We start from the raw sequence: 18,865 nt of genomic DNA on the forward strand, positions 1-18,865 counted from the left end.
AAAAAAGCAAGTTCGTCCATCCCAATAAGGGTATCGTCATCATTATGCAGCAACCATATCAGAATTCCCAGTTATCTCTTTCCCCCTTCCTCCCTAGAAGGCAAGACATGCGGAATCTCTCGAAAAACCCCATTCCTTTACCACCTATATCTGGAACAATGGCATCTCAGAAAGGAGTCCTCATCCTGTAACCCAGTATCAAATAAAATACCCCGCGACGGGCGTTCACTTGAAGCACATGCAGCGGCCGATTCTGAATATCCATGGTGACCTGTGCACGCCGTGGCGGTCGACGGTGACGCCGGTGGAGACATGTTTACCCCCGATACGCTTTGAGTAGAAAAAAGGCATGGTTGTTCTTCGTTATGGCGCTTTTCCCCTCCTTATTTGGTACTCGTGCTTTCGAAGATATGGTGGACGATGTAATAACTCCCGTATCTGTGGGTTATCTTCCCGACACGGACAAGGCGGATTGTTTGGTTTTGGGGAGTTGGCGGCCTGTGAGGGCCCGGTTCGTGAGAAGGAGGAGGAAAGTGAACTCGACGCTTGTTGATTGTTGAAGTATGATGAGGATTTTTTTGGTTGGAGAGTTTCGGGTTCCTGGCGGGTGTTCTTTACTGAGAACAGGTTCCGTGGAAACGAGATTTTAAGCTTCAAGCTTGATATTCAAGCGCAAACTGAAAACAACCGCTGACAAAAAGAAGGATTTTTGTTCTGTGAAGGCTTTCTCAGAGTGTACAGTTAGCAGATGTTCATGAAAGAATAACACTTCTTCAGTTTCGTAAAATGGCTATACCCAAGGCTCATTATTCGCCTCTCTATTTCTGGAGAAAACCAACAACTTTCTCAGCCTTTGTGGCGGTTTCCTGCAACGTCACCCAAAGCCTACTATGTAGAACTTGCTTAAGCGAGTGAGCTTGGGGTCAAAATATATTTTCACCCCTCATATCTAATATAGTCTGTGGTTGGTTATTGGTATGTACTGGAGAGGGCATCTGAGATGTGCCTATGTATTCAGGCTTGTTGTCGCATGCTGTGCAGCCAGGAGAGAGATATCGAGAGTCCGACCCATCACAATGGGATAATCCCGCACCATCTCTGCTTGTCCATGTGGAGAGAGTGGCGTAAACAAAATATCCGCCACTGGAAAACCCCGTTCCTCGCATTGCAATACTTCTTCGAGTCCGACATACCATGCTATCCTGTGGAAAAATAAACATTCACTTCCTCGATTGGCGTCAACCTAGAACGGGACCGGGAGAAAAGAATCGGCAAAAAGCGGCCTTGTGAGCTGCTTCAATGAATGGCATTGTTGGGAAGTTTCCTGGCAAGCAAACTTACCAGGATTTACGATGGCGATGATGAATATTATGTTGCTGCCATCATTAGTAACACAACAGGGGCGAGGAAACGGCTTATATCAAATCACCCTTGAGAGGCTTGGAAAATCTGTGGAGTTTGGATCTGGAGCCATATCCCTGGGATCATGTGATATTCAATTCGAAATTTATCTTCATAGTTCTTGTGATGATCTTACCTTGGGATGCTGGCCGTAATGCAAGCACAACGTATATACAGTACATGCAATCCTAAAGTCATCTGTTGTGCTCCAGTCCAGTTCGCTGGGTTATAAATGACAAAAGCCACCTCACAACGGCTCTAAGGTTAAGAAATAAAAGAGCCCCTCCTTGACAATTGTTGTCTATTACAATTGTTGTCTATTAAACTACCAAAAGTGTACATAGGGAAAATAACGTCACTAAACGAGTATGAAAAGGACCAAAACGAAGCAATCCATCGGCTATGGTATCAAAATAGAGCAACGAAAGCATGTACCACCAGCTACGCCCGACCATATAATGTCCCAACGCCTAATGTGAATCCCAGTTTCTAGTATGGTTCTCCATTCATTTATCCTTCTTTATGTCGCTTTGCCGCTCTGGAAGTTAGGGTATCATCTGGGAGCCCACTCTTTTTCGTACCCGGCAAACTGCTTGTCCGAATATCGTTGTCTTCCTGGCTAACTCGCCGGTTCGGATATTTTCCTTCAAATCCTTCAAAGCAATTTGCGGTTACCGGAGAACCGATTGAGAAATATGGGTGTTTTAGCGCCTCTTCGGCGGTTAGGCGCTTTTCGGGATCATATTCTAGAAGGCGGGAAAGAAGATCAAATCCTTCCCTTCCAGGAGACCCAGACGGCGATGATGGGTATCCTGCGGCATTTGCACATGCATGATACCAGGCTTCCAAATTGGATGGTTTGTTCACGTGGCTTCCGCCTCGAGCTAAGACTAGAGTCTGAAACTGCGCGTATTCTGGCATGGCGGTAAGACCAGGCCAAGTTTCCTTTTTTGGTACTCCCAAAATTTCAATGATCTTAAGCATTTGGTTCCGCTGGAATGGCACCGTTTTCTTGCTGTCCATCTTGGCTTCTTCCCCTTTAAATATGGGGCGGAGAGAAAGCAATTCCGCAAATATACAACCCACAGCCCAGAGGTCGATAGCAGGCGTATAATGTCGGCTTCCAAGTAACAACTCAGGGGCTCGGTACCAAATTGTCACGACAACTTTATCGCCGGAGAAAAGAGAGTTAAGAGGTTTGTAGAAGAGACGTGCGAGGCCGAGGTCGCCGATTCGAACCGCACCAGTAGATGTAACTAGAATATTTGCAGGTTTGAGATCTCGGTGCAAAACCCAATTACTATGGAGATACAGTAGGCCGTTCAGAAGTTGGAATAATATCGATTTTATCATGGGAGCGGGTATAGGATGTCGTTGAGCTTGTGTGTGGTGGTGGATAATTTGCAGGAGATCGTGTTCCGTATATTCAAAGACCATGAAGATACACTTGTCCTCGAGGATTATTTCCTCCAGATGAACAACATTTGCATGTGATAACTCAGAGCATAGTGCGATTTCTCGAATCGCTGACTGAGATAGGCCTGTATATTGAACGATTTCTCCTTCCTTGTCGGGTTTGAATCTATGGATCTCAGCCTCGGAAAACAAACAGGAGTTGTGGACTGCCTATACAAACTTTTTAATCGCAAACTCCCGCTTCTGACTATTTCTGCCGATTGCCTTATAAACTCGTCCATAGGTGCCACTGCTGATGAACCCAACGATATGATATTTCTCTCGGATGTGAACTTTGCTAGTGTAGCCAATCCCAGGAGATTTTCTTGGTTCCAGCGTATCTACACATGTGAGTCTAGTAAGCATCAATTTAAACAGCAACCAAGGAAAAAGGTATTCAACGGAAGCTGCATCAACTGCCCATGCATGGGGGTACGGCAGGTGAGCTCTCGACATTTAGAATAGAACAGAACTAGCAAGGAATTTAACTGGAAATAGTGGGTCAAAGAAGCCTAGGTAAGCTAACAAGCACTGACAGCACAAGAACACATATTAAAACTGAAAATCGAAACGACCTCGATGTCAAAGCCAAGATGAGAGGAAATAGGAATAGGTTAAGTTACCTCGCAAAACGCTGGCTCTCAAAGAGTTCATATCGCGAAATCTGCGCTTTGACATTTTGGGAAGGAAGGAGATTGGCAGAACAGTTGAAAAATAAGCTGCAGATGGAATAACATGCGGGAGACAAAACACTTATACAAGATGTGAGGTTTTTTGCTATGCAAGAAGGAAAGACTAAATATGGGAAGATATAATATGGTATCAAGAAGAAATTTTGCAAGGAGCTGGGTTCTTCTGTGAAAAGCACAGAACCAAAATTTAACTTCAAGGCTGAGAAGGGAATTAAGCGGTAGTCGAAGACCGAGGGCGTTGAACAGAAAAAAATTGCGCAAGCAAGCAAACGGAGATAAGCGAATCAACACGGAGTTGAGGCAAACGGTAGGTGATTTGAGTGCAAGCCAAAGAAGGGATTTCCGGAGCATTCAAGCAGACCAAAATAAAGAATGAAGGAAACAAAATGAATCACCATTAAAGGCTGCCTGCACGCTCCTCTTCGTGCCCAGCGTGGGATTGCCGTTATTATTATTCAAAGCACTGGCTGATGGTCTGGAAATCTGGGTGGATCTCGCGGACGCTGCATCAGACAACGAGCCTCCGCCGGCGGAGTGCGGCGGATTACTGAGCCCCATTGTGGATTATTTGCCGGCGATAATCAATTATCAAATCTTCTGACCGTGTCTCCGAGAGACCCGTGGGGGCGGCGGGAGGCTAATGTTTAGCGGGGTCTCATCTTGCGGAGAGATTCAAGATGCTTCCTACTACGTAGGCACCCAGTAGTAAGATGTTAATCGGCGATAGTCAACAGAAATGGGGTGGAGCTCGAAGGGATTACTTCCGCCTCGAAAGTCGGTGTTCTTGTGTGTATCTGATTGACGTCGTCTAAGTTGAGATCTTGAGCCTCCGACTCGGAAATTCGGGATGGGTCATGTGACCGGTCTGGGCAGTGTACGAGCCAAGGAAGGATTATTCCTTTTATAATGAAGCTCACTTTTATTTACTAGTTATTGTTTTCTTTTATAAAAAGGGATGAGATTGGCTTGTTTTCTTTTTCTTTCTTTGTTTATTTTCTTCTTCTTAGAGAATAGGGAGCAATAGTCATAATTAGACTGAAGCAGTTGATAATATCAACTCTTTTGTATCTAATCCTTGGGGCTAACTAGTTAGCGGAGCTAGGAGGGCTTACGTCAGTCCTCCCCACCCGCAATTGGTGCTTGTTTCTTGGGCAACCTTGGAATTCGCCTTGGTGGACTCCATTTTTAACCAGCAGAGGCTTGTTGGTTCATCGACGATGGTTGATTCTTGTCGCTATTTCTCCCCAAAAATGGTTACACTTTGCCCAAAAGCAGGATTTGGACACTTCCGGATTTTAGCTGGCTGGTTGAGAATTCTGTCAGCGGTTTCAGCCTATTTAATGGAGACAGCCCCGAGTGGGCCAAATTCTCGACACGCTTCCTACTATGATAGCGAACCGTTCGGACACATATTGCAGAGCGATCTGTTGACGGGCTTTGAGTTTATTTTAAGATGAGATACTTTCATATTCTAATGATAATGAAGTGCCATAACCTGAACAGGACGGAGAACATGCCATAGCACCAATAATTTTGACCCTCCTTCTGGAAGTTTGATAGCCGAGCTCCAGGCATCAAGCTTCGAAACTAACCCTAAATCTCCTAGGGGTCAGAAATGACAGTTGGTGTTGAGCTATGACTCCAACTTCTAGGAAGAATTATAATACGGGATTCACTAATAATAGTAATACTTTAGAAAAGGGACTAGCATACCTGTCAACTTAGGGATCAGAGGAGTTTATGTAGCCATCAACGTCCGCTCCTTGAAGAAGATCACTTCAGATTCCGCATTTCCATCCTGTAAATCCTTAATCAATTAATTGATTTGGATACCGGTGGTACCGAAAAAGGCTCCGGATCTTCAATACTCAGCCCAAATTGATTTTAACTGCTTGAATTCACGATGGACCACGACACCGAAAATACCCCCCTTCTCAGCAATTCCGATGCTGGCCCTCCTGATGTAAACGAACAAACTTACGTTACATTGTCGCGCAACCCAGCTGCAGCAATCTTCCATCGTACAACTGTTGCCTTAACATGGCTTTCTATCGGTCTCTCAGTCTCAACCTTCGCTTTTGTGTTTGCCGTTATGATAATATATCAGATCTGGCATGGCTCCAATTTGAACTCGATAACTAGAGAGAGTTGTGCCTGGTTGATGTTACTGGTAATTACATTGCACCTCTCGAAACAGATTTCTGAGAAACAAGGCGTGACTTGGAAATACCTACCTTTGTTGACCGATTTATCTTTAGGGAATGGCCACGGCTTTGATCAGCTTCCTAAATTTAGTCTGCCTGTATGTTCGCCGGAAAGCAATGCCACTCGTTCTCAACCTGGTTATCGACCCCATTGTTATTTTCTACTCTTTTGGCTGGAGCGTCACTGGCCTAGTTGAAAATTCTCCCTGGTGTGAACCTGAGTGCGATGGTACCACCAAATGGATCCAACTTTTGGCCGGTATTGGGCTAAGCTTTGCATTGGGATTAGGGTGAATATCCATCCATCCGATATCCCCTGCGGCGACTCGTACTGACAACGGTTGAAAATCTAGACTCACCCATCTGGCTTTATTCCTGATGCGATGTGTCCTTGCGGTCCGCTGGGTTTTTGAGCAGAGGCGCAACAGTTCAGGACCATTTCTTCGTATCCCGACTGGGCAATTCACGGTGGAATTCACAATTAGATTATTGAGGCAGGATAATGCTGTTGTACCCCAATCCGCGGATGGAGATCAGAGAAACGAAAATATCACGGAAGAAGAGAGCCGGGCTCTGGCTTGATTAGCATCCTGAAAAAGATATATTATCAGCGTTCGGCGCTACCTCTTCCTTGTGAGGTGCTCCATATTCGGCTGGAGAATATATTGTACGGCTTATGTACCTGCGTTGTCTTCCTAGGTATACCAAATATTCTCATGCCAATATATCAAGCTTAAGATACAAAATGAGTGGGTTGTCCAAACCCGTGCAGCGCAATACAAAAGACGCGGTTTGTCTTTCGGCCATGATAACATGAAAAAGGCCAATAACTTTCTGAAAATATCATAACATGACCATCCGAAATCAGGAAACGACATGGTACATGGAATTCGGTACGAAATTGCCGAAATCTCCTTCAATTTGAAGTTGAATGGGAGTTTAATGGGGGGATGGTCAATGAGATCTGGATTATTTGATTTAGGGCTGCGTCATCATGTGATCTTCCAAAGTACCCCTCGGGAGCCCCGCCGCGGTTGTTCGATCGATCCCAAACGATCCCTATCGACACTTTCACATAACCCGTATAGCTCAGATGGATCCAGAGGTTAAGTATCTGTTATCTCTGCGTGCCATCCGGGAGCGCGCGATAACCGTAGGGGATGCCGCTCGAGCCGGGAGGTTGAACCATTTCGACCTACACGAGGATCGAATGGATGCTGTTGCAGATTTCGTGAGCTCTATTATCAATGTATGTCCAGAACTCGCCAGTCCCTTTTTTAAGCTGACGTGTGGGCGAAGGCTTAGCTGACTATCTCTGCCAGCGGGATTTTGGCCCAGACAAATTCGCTACAATTCCGCCACATGGCCGCTGGCAACACTTTGATGTTGGCAACGTGCCACGTATCGAGAATATTATACAGGATTGGAAGAATGAGAAATGTGATGACCTCGAAGTAACGCGACGCCTCATCGATCTATTCTTTGTTTCTGTGCTCTTGGATGCTGGTGCCGGTGACCAGTGGCGGTATATCGAGCCAGGGACGGATCGAGTGTACGAACGGAGCGAAGGCCTTGCAGTTGCGTCATTGTATATGTTCAAGGCACTGGCTTTTGCTGCTGAGAAAGCCGGAAGGACGCCCTTGGTTGATGGTACGTCACCGCTGATCTTATTGAGTGGGTTGAGGTGCTAACTTTACTGGCAGGTAGGGGATTAGAGCAGCTGAGTACCGAGGCATTAGCAGAAGGTTTTCAAGTCTCGCAGAGCAACCCAATGCTTGGAGTTGACTCTCGTGCAGCCTTGCTCAGAGGATTAGGGAAATCGCTCCTCTCCAATCCTGACATTTTTGGGGATCAAGGCCGCCCAGGCAATCTTGTTGGTATGCACATTCCACGCATCACTATAATTTGCTAAAAGGAAACCGTGTTAAGCGTAAATATAGACTTTATGGTTAAATCTGCTGGAAAGTCTTCAGAACTTGACATTCTAGCTTTTTGGGACATTCTTCAAAATCTCCTGATCCCTGTCTGGCCCAAAGACCGCACCACGGTTAACGGACACCCTATCGGTGATGCATGGCCATTAGGCATTCTGCAGAAACAAAGCGGCTCTCATGATGGCCATCGCTCAGAATGCATTCAACCATTTCACAAACTTACCCAGTGGCTCACTTATTCGCTAATGGTCCCATTCCAGCGAGTTCTCGGTCTACAATGGACCAACGCCGAGTCACTCACTGCCCTGGCTGAATACCGCAATGGTGGCTTGTTTGTTGACTTTGGTGTCCTGACTCTCAAGAAAGAAGCGCTTGACAGAGGATTAAGGGCATCTGGGAGCGAACTGCCTCAGTTTGAGGCGGATGATGATGTTATTGTCGAATGGCGAGCTATGACCCTGGTGCTGATTGATAAGCTATACTCCATGATATTATCGCGTCTAGACGGCGTCCGCCTGACTATGGCACAACTCCTTGAGGCGGGGACTTGGAAATCCGGCCGTGAAATAGCAGCACAGCGTCGCCCGACGACCAAATCGAGTCCAATCGTTGTTAAAAGTGATGGCACTATATTCTGAGTGATTGGTGTCGGTGACCCATTTAGATAATGAAATTGTTCATCTGACTCTGCTGCTGTAGATCTATCGATATGTTTGTCCCATTGTTCTTTCTTCCTTCTAAAAAAAGGAGGTCCAATAGACTAATCAAAACTTTTGAAGCGAAGAAAGTGTTGCGAAATCCCTTTGCATACTTCATTGAGTTGGGAAAAAAAAAAAAAAAAAAAGGTCCAGTAATGATGGATTATTTTCTGTTTTTCTTCATTGATGCCTTAGGAAGTATTCCTTCTATGACATCGTCGAGCTCCACACTCGTTGATAGGAACTAGGGGAGATTTTCAATTTACGAAGCGGTCTGGTCTGCCTTACCTGATTGATGTCCACCTAAATGGCAATTCTTATCTCTACCAAATAGATCTTCTGGATTGGACATACTTAAAGATAATATCCTTTGCTTCTATTGCATATCTACAGCAAATCCCTCCCTGGGAGGTAAAACTCACATTATCTCAACTCGCTAGAACTTGGATAGATGCATTAGCAATGAGTTCGTGATGCTGCTTCCAAGCACCATTTAGCCATTCAGCATCAAATATTAATATCTCATTCCATATGTATCGGCAGCAGGAGCTGTAAAAATATAATAACTCGCACATCTATAGAGTTACCTATACTATAATCTTTTAAAAATGCAAAGAAGATATAGACAACTAAAAGATTAGACTTTGTTCAAGCATACACTCAAAATAAAGCAAGGATATATTGTACTGATAAATATATCAATACTCAAAAGTGCAGGTAATAGCTATACAGAAACCGGGCATTGGGCTGTGAATCGTGTAGTTCCAGCTAGGTTAAATGATAACATCGCATGGAATCTCGCACGAGACCTGCAAATCGTCAAGAGTTTCTGGTCGCCTGAATGTTTCCGCCTGTGATGAGGCCGACCCTGATTCTCGAATGCTGTTAAATTTAGCTGCTACCAAGCTAACCGTGGATTTGGCGTCAGTTGGGTTCTAGCTCCAACTATATAACTTGCTTCCACCAACCGCCAAGGATGAGTCTGCTGCGAAACCACTTTGGGTTGCCAACAACATTCTGTCTCTGCCTCTGGCTGCTGAGATCAGGAAAATAAATATTCAACCGCATGCAGCCAATATTGCCCGACTAGCTTTTGCATCCTGTCTGATATCAAAGGACCCAGCCGCAGCGATGGCACCCACGACGTCGTTGGAATCGAAATCGCTTGTGACGCCATACCTGGTATTCATCATATTCATAACCACATTGGGGCCTCTCCAATTTGGATATCATCTGGTGAGTAAATTTGTTCCTATGTATTGATCTAGAATTACCGAACAGCCTGGAGTGGTATGATCGTTTCCAGCAAACATGTTTTATTAACGGGAAACCTTCGTATTTTCCCATCTCAAGGCTGAGCTCAATGCTCCGAAAGACGTCATCACCTGTTTGAAGAAAAGTATTGCCTCAGAAAAAGAAGCCATTTCGAAACTGCCACAATGTATCCCAATGAATGAGTTTCAATTCGGCATCGTGTCTTCAAGTTATACGCTCGGCGGCCTTCTGGGAGCCCTTGTCGCGGGGCCCTTTGCAACCAAATACGGCCGGCTCCTTGCTCTCCGCTTGACAACGATATTCTTTATTACGGGTCCCATTGGCGAAACCCTTGCCACTGGCATTGAATCTATAAGCGCTGGCCGGTTAGTCTCAGGCATTGGGGCTGGCGCTGCAATTGTTGTCGGGCCTATATATATCGCGGAAGTGGTTCATGCAACCCAAAGGGGGTTCTTCGGTGCCTTTACACAGGTCATGACCAATGTCGGAATATTACTCTCCCAATCTCTGGGGTACTTTCTAAGTAAAGGTAGCCTATGGCGTATTATCCTTGCAGTTGCTGGTGTCATTGGTGCTCTGGAAGTCCTTGGACTGCTCTTTGTTCCTGAGAGTCCCATCTGGCTGGCTGAGCATCAACGGGCAGCCCATGCCATGCTAATCCTCCAGCGGATCCGCGGAAAGAATAAAGATATTGAACAAGAGGCAAAAGCCTGGAGAATTCCGCCGGGCCAAACCGATGCAAGAATCGCAGAGGAAGAATCTCTTCTCACACCACCAGCGGGGAATCTCCCTCCCAAGCGTCCCCAAGTCTCCATGCTAGGGGTCATAATGAACCCGACGTACCGCCCTGCAATCGTCGCTGTCATCGCGGTCATGGCCGCTCAGCAATTTACCGGAATCAACAGTATAGTCATGTACAGTGTTTCCATACTCTCCGACATCCTCCCAACCGCAGCTCCGCTGCTCGCCGTTGGAGTCTCCGCTCTCAATCTCATAGTTACCCTCCTTTGCGCTCCACTAGCGGACAAACTCGGCCGCAAAACATGCCTCCTCCTCAGCATCACTGGCATGGGTGTCAACTCCATGCTCCTTGCACTGGGCATCTCATTTAATTTCGAAATCCTCTCCGCTATTGCGACGCTCCTATTCGTAGCAAGTTTTGCTGTCGGCCTTGGGCCCGTTCCATTTATACTTGCCTCCGAGCTCGTTGGGCCCGAAGCGGTTGGTGCCACACAAAGCTGGGCTCTAGGTGCCAACTGGACCGCTACTTTTATCGTTGCGCAGTTTTTCCCTCCACTCAACATGGCTATGGGAGGGAAAGGGAGAATTTATTGGGTTTTCACGGCCCTGGCGGTGGTGTTGGGTTCGTTTTTGGCCTGGTGGGTTCCAGAGACGAAGGGAAAATCTACCATGGAGGAGGTTTGGGGTCGCCGGGCGGAGCGGAGAGTTGATTAGATTGAGCATTATATATCAGTTACTTCATCTTACAAATATATATATTGGGATGTGGTAGGTATCCTTCCTCATCTCTCCCCAATTCCAACACGCTGTTTGGCTGGATGAGGTACCATCCGTCACAATCACCACTGACATATATTTTCTTGCCTGTCGGCGCATAGGCTCTTCTAATTAATAGCAAGTAGAAGCCATGGACAAAGTCGAACAAATAACATCTTACCTAACAGTATAGCTAGCCGAATGGTTGATTGCCACTTCCAGTGTCATATTTCCTCTCATTATTTCCTAACCCAGCAGCTACAGAAAAAATACTATTCCTGGATGGATTACAAAGTTGTGCACCCCCGAAAAAATCTTAGTTTACAGAATATAAATTGATAGTGGGTCATATCCGGATTTTAATTTGAGTAACTGGAGATAAACATTTACATCTCTAACTTATAGTTTATTGAAAAAAGATGAAATAAAAATATTAAGCGTTCACCAGTGATGAGAAAAATCTAATTCGGAAGAGCAACAAATCAATATTAATAGTAGTGGTAGAAAGATTAATACTAGAAATTACTTAAAAGGCTGCCCAGTTTTTCGCCCACTACTATCCTAGAAAAGTACTTTTTTGTAAAAAACAACGATGGAGCCATTGCATTCTAAGCCGGGCTGAATAAAACAACATAACACCAAATGTAATGTTTCAGCTAAGGAGTGACGGTAATTGCGCAGATAGTGATGGTAGTCACATGCCTACAGCAGCAGCGGTGGTTGTTTAATGATAGGTCATCACTGGTTTGGCAGTGGTGGTATGGTGCTTGGTCGTAGTATGATGCCTAGTTGTGGTAGTAGTAGTAGTCACTGGGCTGACAGTGGCGGTGTGGTGCTTGGTTGTAGTCTGGTGCTTGGTTGTAGTCTCGTGCTTGGTCGTAGTCTGGTGCTTGGTCGTAGTATGGTGCTTGCTCGTGGTAGTAGTGGTGGCGATAGGGCTAACAGAAGTCTCACGAGTTGAGGTGCTAGGCGTGTGAGTTCGAGTTTTAGTTCTGGTCTTGGTTTTGGTGATATGAGTTTCGGTGGGATACACCTCAGTAGGATACACCTCGGTGGGATACTCCTCAGTGGGATATGGCTTCCCATACTGCTTGGTAGGGTACCAATCGGTGGGATACACCTCAGTCGGATACACCTCAGTGGGATACACCTCAGTGGGATACACATCAGTGGGATACTTCCCGGTCGGGTACACATCGGTCGGGTACACATCGGTCGGGTACCAATCGGTGGGATACACATCAGTAGGATACACCTCGGTGGGGTACTCAGTGGGATATGGCTTCCCGTAATGCTTGGTAGGGTACCAATCGGTGGGATTCACCTCGGTGGGATATGGCTTCGTATGATGCTTGGTAGGGTACCAATCGGTGGGATTCACCTCGGTGGGATACACCTCAGTGGGATACACCTCAGTGGGATACACCTCAGTGGGATACTCCTCAGTGGGATACACCTCAGTGGGATATGGCTTCCCATAATGCTTGGTAGGGTACCAATCGGTGGGATTCACCTCGGTGGGATATGGCTTCGTATGATGCTTGGTAGGGTACCATTCGGTAGGATTCACCTCGGTAGGATATTCCTCAGTAGGGTACAGCTTTGTGGGATATTTGGTAGGGTACGCCTTCGTAGGATATGCCTCAGTAGGATAACGCACAACCGATGTTTTCAAAGTCGTTGGCGCAAACTTGGTGCTTTTTTCGTGCTTGTCATCACGAGCTTCAACACACTTGCCATTGTGAAATCGCCAGCTGTCAGAGGATTTCAAGGGACCGCACTCATAGCAAGGGCCTTTTCCATGCCCTGCAAGCATTATACATTCAGCCAGAGAATGGTCGAATTTAGACGCACACCAGGCTACACAGACATGGTGGTCATTTTTTCCATCTGCATAGGTCGATGTGATCGCCCCTGGATGTAACATTTAGTACTAGTATGCAGTAACACTTCATCCACATAGGCCCTTGGAAAAGAAGCTCACCAAACAGAAGAAACGACAGCAACATAACACGCTCCATTGCTGCGTGGTGGTAGAGATCGGTCAGTTGTTGGAGTGAAAGTCCGATCTAGAGAAATGAATAAGGAAATCTTTGTAAAAGGAAATATACAGAGCTCAATTGTTCTGAGAGAAGAGCCGAAGGGGAGCATTAAATAGGAAGCTCCGCAATATATATATATGTTAATTCAGTACCATGAAGATACCGATCATTGCGTATACCAAAAATCCAATACAATCAATGATTGTACGTATAGGCAAGTCTAGAAGAAGAGAAAACCCTGAAAGACATGTCTTTCGCTGGGGAGAATGGGTGATATTACACGCCCAGGATATAAAATGAAAGTGGACGATTGAAACCAGACCCGAACATCGGATCATAACCCTGCATGTCTTGTTCATGATGGTAGATCTGGAGAATGTGGCAGCCAGGAACCAATGCTGTGTGTTGGAAGATGAATGTTCATTTTCAAGAAAAGCTGGTTGGGGTTTGGAGGCTGGGATGGTTAGTCAGCCGTCTAGTTCCCGCTGATCTTGTCTCGAACTTCGTCGTCTATTACCAGCAGTATTTATTCATCGACGTCCACGAAAGCAGGAATCTATCTCCTCGCAAGCTCCATGGAGCTGCTTGGTGCCAACTGGGATACAAATCTGTATCATCAGAAACATTGTCTAACTGGGGCTATCAATGCGATCCGTGGTTCTTCTATCTTTGCAGTCTAGTGTCCAACGCCGTCTCCTCGTCTTTCCAAGAGGAGTCGGGGTTATATGGCCTTGATTCTTCCAGATATACGCACTTGTCTGGTTCTGTCCGAATCACGTCCTGTTTTTAGTCGTAAGTCCAGCTGCTTATGCCGCAATCACTTCAACGAAGAGAATCTTGATTTTCATTCTAGATTATTCATATACAACCAACTATCCAACCTGCAGCCCACCAAAGGGAGATCGAAACGGATGATACTTTTTCTTCTTCCATCTCCTCTAACACTTAATCCCCAGGGAACAACGAATATTCCGGTTTCGTGAAGGACCATATTAGAGTCATTGATATCCAGCTCTCGGAGGTCGGTTTGGGTTTTCACATTGTTCCATAGGTATGGTACGCCCTTGTCTATTTTTGGTTATCCTTATCCACCTACAGCTGCTTCTGAAGGAAGTAGCAGTAAAAATAGGCATGTGGGTAAGCATTAGATCCGACCGCTGCACAGACCTGTGTTCTTGCAGAAGTAGCTGCTCATGTTTCTCGTTTGTATCCATGTCAATCTTTTGACAGACTGGCGTCATATTGAATTAATTGCCATTCAGTGCTTGCAGAATCGACGTGTTTTGCCTCAGGCAAGCACTGGCAAGTTAAAGATTTAATTTGATTAAGACAGATCTATCGATTGATGGTGGGGAAAGGGGTGACGTTTCCTAGCGCTTGCTAACAGCATCCACTTCCCTCCCTTGGCGCAGCTGGCTCCACCATGTATACCTCAAAACTCGGCTTGCTTCTGCCAGTTATCATCAACATATTTGTTGCTTAGAAGTCATCCATTGAACCATAGTGGAATGCCTTTAGTATCCCTGCGAAGCAGCTGTGGGGCAGGGGTCAGATAGTATAACTTTTTGGTTTTTTCTCATCGCCTTCTAACGATGCCTGGCTCCCGTTCTGGTGCTCTGGCTGAAGGGCGATTTCGTTATCAGGTGGGGGGCGTTCATCATCTTCAGAGGTACTCAACCTTCCCAATAATGCCCGTTTTCCATTCGCAAAATGCATGCTGTGTATCCCCAGCATGTTCCCAACCAATCCAGAATGTCTCTTTGATGGTGTCAGCGTATGAAAAATTGCGATAATATCGAAAAAAAGGCCTACTCGCCGGGAACCATATCGTTTACCCCTATTTTATTCTCATCCTTAATTTCCATGTCGATCAGAGCCGTTCATGCTACATACAAGCAGCACTGTCATAAAATGTCTCCACCTGTCTCCACCTACGACGCCAAACTCTTGCATATGACCACTTTCACCGGTCCGAAATCTGGTCACCATGGTTTCCCTAGATATAGGCCTGGGAAGAATTTGTTGTAGGAACTCCTTTTTCGATTCCGGGATGATACGCCGGTTCTTTGAAGAATAATGCACCTGCTCTTGTATATAATTTTTCTTCCAACAGCGCTTCCTGGTTCTGGAAAAACAACGCATCGGCGTCAACAGAAAGGACCTCCCGGAAACTAGAGAGTAGAGGGTTTGGCTACCCATCCTTTGAGATTCTACCACTTGTTGTTTGCCATCTAGCTTAGATCCCTTGTAATGACCCCTAGGAGCATTCTCAGCTTGGTGCGGTAATCTCTTACTAAGGTCTTCGTCGCCCAATATATGATTTCAATGGGCAAATTGCAACCAAGTCGTCGAAACCACTTAGTCGATAGGAGCAGCCAGGGTGCTTGTTTGTTCCCCTCCCCCATTGGAAACAATTGCCTGACTTCTATTTGAAAGTTAAGATGTGGATGCATGTGATCGGAGAAGTAAGAGGAGCTTGAAAATAGAAGCTATAAGCTCTAGGCCTCAGGCCAACTTCTCGCAGTTCCCCTTCCCTGTCGCCTCCGATCGGCTCAGCAATTCTCTAATATGCATGTCATCCGGCATTGTTTTTGTTTGGAGGGGTCATGTCAGTAGGAATCCGTCTGCTGTGGCCCTCTTGTTTTCCTGGAGGCAGATCCTTACCTAAATCATATTGTTCGACCAGATCTACTTCGGACGTTATTATTGCTTGTGCTGAAGATCCTGAAGATCGGTTTTCTTTGAAGTTGGTAATCCATATTTTTGCCCGGAGGCGGGGGTATTGTCTTTGCTTTGTCGCTCTTTCCTGTACAGTTCTGGTGCGAGGGAAGCCAAATCCATAAAGGACAGAGTGATCGTGAATAAAAGAAGCAGCAAACGTATTACGGCTCTGCATTTTCGAGGAGGAGAGTATCGAGATCACCGATATCGATTGGCCGGGAGAGAAAACATCATATTGACCACTCATTAAGTTTCCATGGGCTAGAAACAAGTGAAAAGAGCTTCTAGAGCAAGCATGAGATTCTGCATCTTCTAAGCCCATGAAAAGGAATCTCGAAATCAGCAGTTACTGTACTGCGGACATCCAGAAAGTACTCCAGTCGCAGCCCCAACTGATATTTTTCTTGCATCGCACCAGATCAGGGCTAGGAAGCTTTAGGGAAGTCCTAATAATATCTCGGTCTCCCCCTGTCAGCAAAATCTGGGCTCGAGACTGTCGACTGGGTAAGGCCTCTTTTTTTCGGATATTTGTCCTTCTCAAGGATCCCCGAGCCAGCCAACCTTGAGATAAGACACTAAGCTCATTTCACCGTCGCGCGGCCCGCAAGCCAAGAGCCTTAGTCGCCGGCCTCCTGTCGTTGGCTTGGCCGATTTTTGTGTGCAAGAACCTCATGAATCAACATCTTGTCGATTGCATCACCATTCTGCGGACATTCAGGTACTGTTCCAACTATTATTTGGAAGGACGAAAAACACCCATCGCGACCTCTGTGACATACCGCTCGTTCGACCATAGATCTCGTCTCCCCCAGCAACGAGCTTTGGATTGTCTTGCCAAGATTAATTCGCGTTGTTTTGACGACCAGGCCTTCGAGGTGAATACACACCATCGCCTTGCGCGACTCTAATCTGGCTGGTTTGATTCCAGTCATGTCCTGACTAGTATCAAGGCTTATACGATAGCTCTAGGCACATCTCCATACGCGGCGCTCTCCGGTTTCAAGCAGCCCAGAAACACCTGGGCTCAGAGCATTGCAGATCGTCGTCGACAATTCGTCCAACATCAGCGCCTTTGCAAAAACCGAAAGCCCCTCGATGCCATCTCCCTCGTGACATCTTACTATTTCGGGCTTTGTGGACAGTGGAACGGCGCGTTGCCGATTCAAGATGAAGGAAATAGATATCGAGGAAGCTCCGGTTCCTAATTCGCTGGAGGCGAGCAAAGGTTCAAACTGGTCTCTTGTTGCGTGGATAACGGCGAACGTCTTGGCGACCACAGCGATTGTATGAGCCCCTTTCCTTGGAAACGAACACGACGACATCGAGAACAGGTAATGACTAACATATAATATAAAGGTCTATGTCAACAAGTTGATCTTCACCGACCCCTCCTTCGGGAGATGCCCGTTGGGGTTTGCTGCCTTCCACTTCTTCATCACGGCCTTGCTGCTATATTTTGCTTCTCGTCCTGGAGTGCGCCTATTCGTCCCGGTACGAACAAGTGTCCTCCCGGTCCTCCCTCTCACATTGATTATGTGTGCCAACGTTGTCTTCCTAAACCTGTCGCTTGCCTATTCCTCGATACTATTCTACCAGGTTGTTCGTATATTACTAACTCCTCTTACCGTCATCATTAACTTTTGCTTCTACGGCTCGAAAATCCCCGTGAGGGCATGCCTCGCCCTCCTCCCCACCTGTATTGGCGTCGGGATAGTGTCGTACTATGACTCCTCAGCGAAATCCAAGAACGCTGCGGTCGAAACTACCTCGGCGCTGGGTATGGCCTTTTCGTTTACTGGTGTTACTATCAGCGCTGTATACACCCTTTGGGTTTCACAGTATCACAAAAAGCTGCAGATGGATAGCATGCAATTACTATATAACCAGGTTCCCTTCGGCACATTGCTCCTCTTCATTGCAAGCCTTTGCACAGAAACATTCCCCGTGTGGGGTGATGTACTCCCTCGGCAATGGATACTACTCGTGATAAGTGGAGCTTGCGCTTGTATCGTGAACCTCTCTCTCTTTTTCATTATTGACCATGCAGGCCCTGTCAGCAGTACTGTCACTGGACATCTAAAAACTTGCATCATCGTTGGACTTGGCTGGGCTATAAGCGAGAAGATCGTGGGTTTTGAAAGCAAATTTGGCATCCTTCTCTCAATACTGGGCATCATATTATACTCGTTTGCAATGCATAACAAGAGCGCGAAAGGCTCTCAGCCGGAAAAGAGCAGAGAGGATGAAGATATGAAGTAGGTTCTCAAAGTCAGATGGGAGCCTTATGTATATGATATATGTTACACTTAGAGATAGTAAATGTTAATATTTAGCCGCTTTTCAGCCATATCTGCATTCAACTTTTTGGAGGCCATTCTACGGTGCCCGCTGATGAACTTTGAAAATCCATATAAGGTCATACAAGTATGAAAACTTAATATTCTATTTAACTATCAGTTAGTTACTGTCATTGATTATTCTAGTTTATAGAACAGTGGATTGATTTACGAACCTGGCGGAAATCAAGCTCGAACTCCCCATGATCCATCTGGCAATCCTCATATTCGTACTAACACCGCGCAATTTAGAGATAGCACTTCCCAGCTTGAAACGAGGCAACTTTCACTTCCAGCCTACACTCTTTTACTCCACTCAGTATCCCCTAGCAAATTTGGAACCGAAAGCATCCAAGAGGGGCCATCTACACAACTTCAAGAACGAGAGAGAAAAAAAAAGGAAAAGAAAGAAAAAAACCGCTCCGTCGCCATAGAAGACAACTGCCGGCGGACTTTAATGTACGGCCTCAGCCATCTCATTTCATTTGCATCAAGTCGAGGAGTGGCTGGAACCCAGAACAACATACGTTTCAAGCGCTCCTCGAATTTTTGTCGGCTTAGGAAATTCAACAACTAGCACTTCGCCTCGCCAGGCACACAGTTGAGATAA

The 18,865-nt window shown here is 46.0% G+C and overlaps 7 protein-coding genes across 7 annotated transcripts; 4 read left to right on the forward strand and 3 right to left on the reverse strand.

Moving 5' to 3' along the window:
• Window positions 1-1,911: 1,911 nt before the first annotated feature.
• HCBG_05138 (meiotic mRNA stability protein kinase UME5) lies at window positions 1,912-3,534 on the reverse strand (the record flags this gene model as incomplete). The annotated part of the gene is made up of 3 exons (XM_045432187.1): window positions 1,912-2,983; window positions 3,038-3,197; window positions 3,480-3,534. The coding sequence occupies 3 exons, from the start codon at window positions 3,532-3,534 to the stop codon at window positions 1,912-1,914; spliced, it is 1,287 nt and encodes a 428-aa protein (XP_045287399.1).
• Window positions 3,535-5,451: 1,917 nt separating this feature from the next.
• HCBG_05139 (uncharacterized protein) lies at window positions 5,452-6,334 on the forward strand (the record flags this gene model as incomplete). Its single annotated transcript, XM_045432188.1, has 3 exons — window positions 5,452-5,718; window positions 5,807-6,042; window positions 6,106-6,334. 3 exons carry the CDS (start codon window positions 5,452-5,454, stop codon window positions 6,332-6,334), a joined length of 732 nt encoding a protein of 243 aa, XP_045287400.1.
• A 477-nt stretch (window positions 6,335-6,811) lies between these two features.
• On the forward strand, window positions 6,812-8,470 carry HCBG_05140 (DUF1688 domain-containing protein; the record flags this gene model as incomplete). The annotated part of the gene is made up of 4 exons (XM_045432189.1): window positions 6,812-7,001; window positions 7,075-7,402; window positions 7,456-7,629; window positions 7,693-8,470. The coding sequence occupies 4 exons, from the start codon at window positions 6,846-6,848 to the stop codon at window positions 8,322-8,324; spliced, it is 1,290 nt and encodes a 429-aa protein (XP_045287401.1).
• Window positions 8,471-9,434: 964 nt separating this feature from the next.
• Window positions 9,435-11,517, forward strand: HCBG_05141 (glucose transporter; the record flags this gene model as incomplete). The annotated part of the gene is made up of 3 exons (XM_045432190.1): window positions 9,435-9,620; window positions 9,738-11,168; window positions 11,279-11,517. The coding sequence occupies 2 exons, from the start codon at window positions 9,516-9,518 to the stop codon at window positions 11,112-11,114; spliced, it is 1,482 nt and encodes a 493-aa protein (XP_045287402.1).
• A 363-nt stretch (window positions 11,518-11,880) lies between these two features.
• On the reverse strand, window positions 11,881-13,177 carry HCBG_05142 (zinc finger protein; the record flags this gene model as incomplete). Its single annotated transcript, XM_045432191.1, has 2 exons — window positions 11,881-13,070; window positions 13,141-13,177. The coding sequence occupies 2 exons, from the start codon at window positions 13,175-13,177 to the stop codon at window positions 11,881-11,883; spliced, it is 1,227 nt and encodes a 408-aa protein (XP_045287403.1).
• Window positions 13,178-13,861: 684 nt separating this feature from the next.
• HCBG_05143 (uncharacterized protein) lies at window positions 13,862-15,784 on the reverse strand (the record flags this gene model as incomplete). The annotated part of the gene is made up of 6 exons (XM_045432192.1): window positions 13,862-13,978; window positions 14,091-14,266; window positions 14,295-14,429; window positions 14,761-14,956; window positions 15,092-15,323; window positions 15,714-15,784. The coding sequence occupies 6 exons, from the start codon at window positions 15,782-15,784 to the stop codon at window positions 13,862-13,864; spliced, it is 927 nt and encodes a 308-aa protein (XP_045287404.1).
• An 806-nt stretch (window positions 15,785-16,590) lies between these two features.
• On the forward strand, window positions 16,591-18,178 carry HCBG_05144 (uncharacterized protein; the record flags this gene model as incomplete). The annotated part of the gene is made up of 3 exons (XM_045432193.1): window positions 16,591-16,637; window positions 16,848-17,028; window positions 17,276-18,178. 3 exons carry the CDS (start codon window positions 16,591-16,593, stop codon window positions 18,176-18,178), a joined length of 1,131 nt encoding a protein of 376 aa, XP_045287405.1.
• Between the last annotated feature and the right edge of the window lie 687 nt (window positions 18,179-18,865).

Source organism: Histoplasma capsulatum, assembly GCF_000150115.1.
Source record: "Histoplasma capsulatum G186AR genomic scaffold supercont2.6, whole genome shotgun sequence".
Taxonomy (NCBI): domain Eukaryota; kingdom Fungi; phylum Ascomycota; class Eurotiomycetes; order Onygenales; family Ajellomycetaceae; genus Histoplasma; species Histoplasma capsulatum.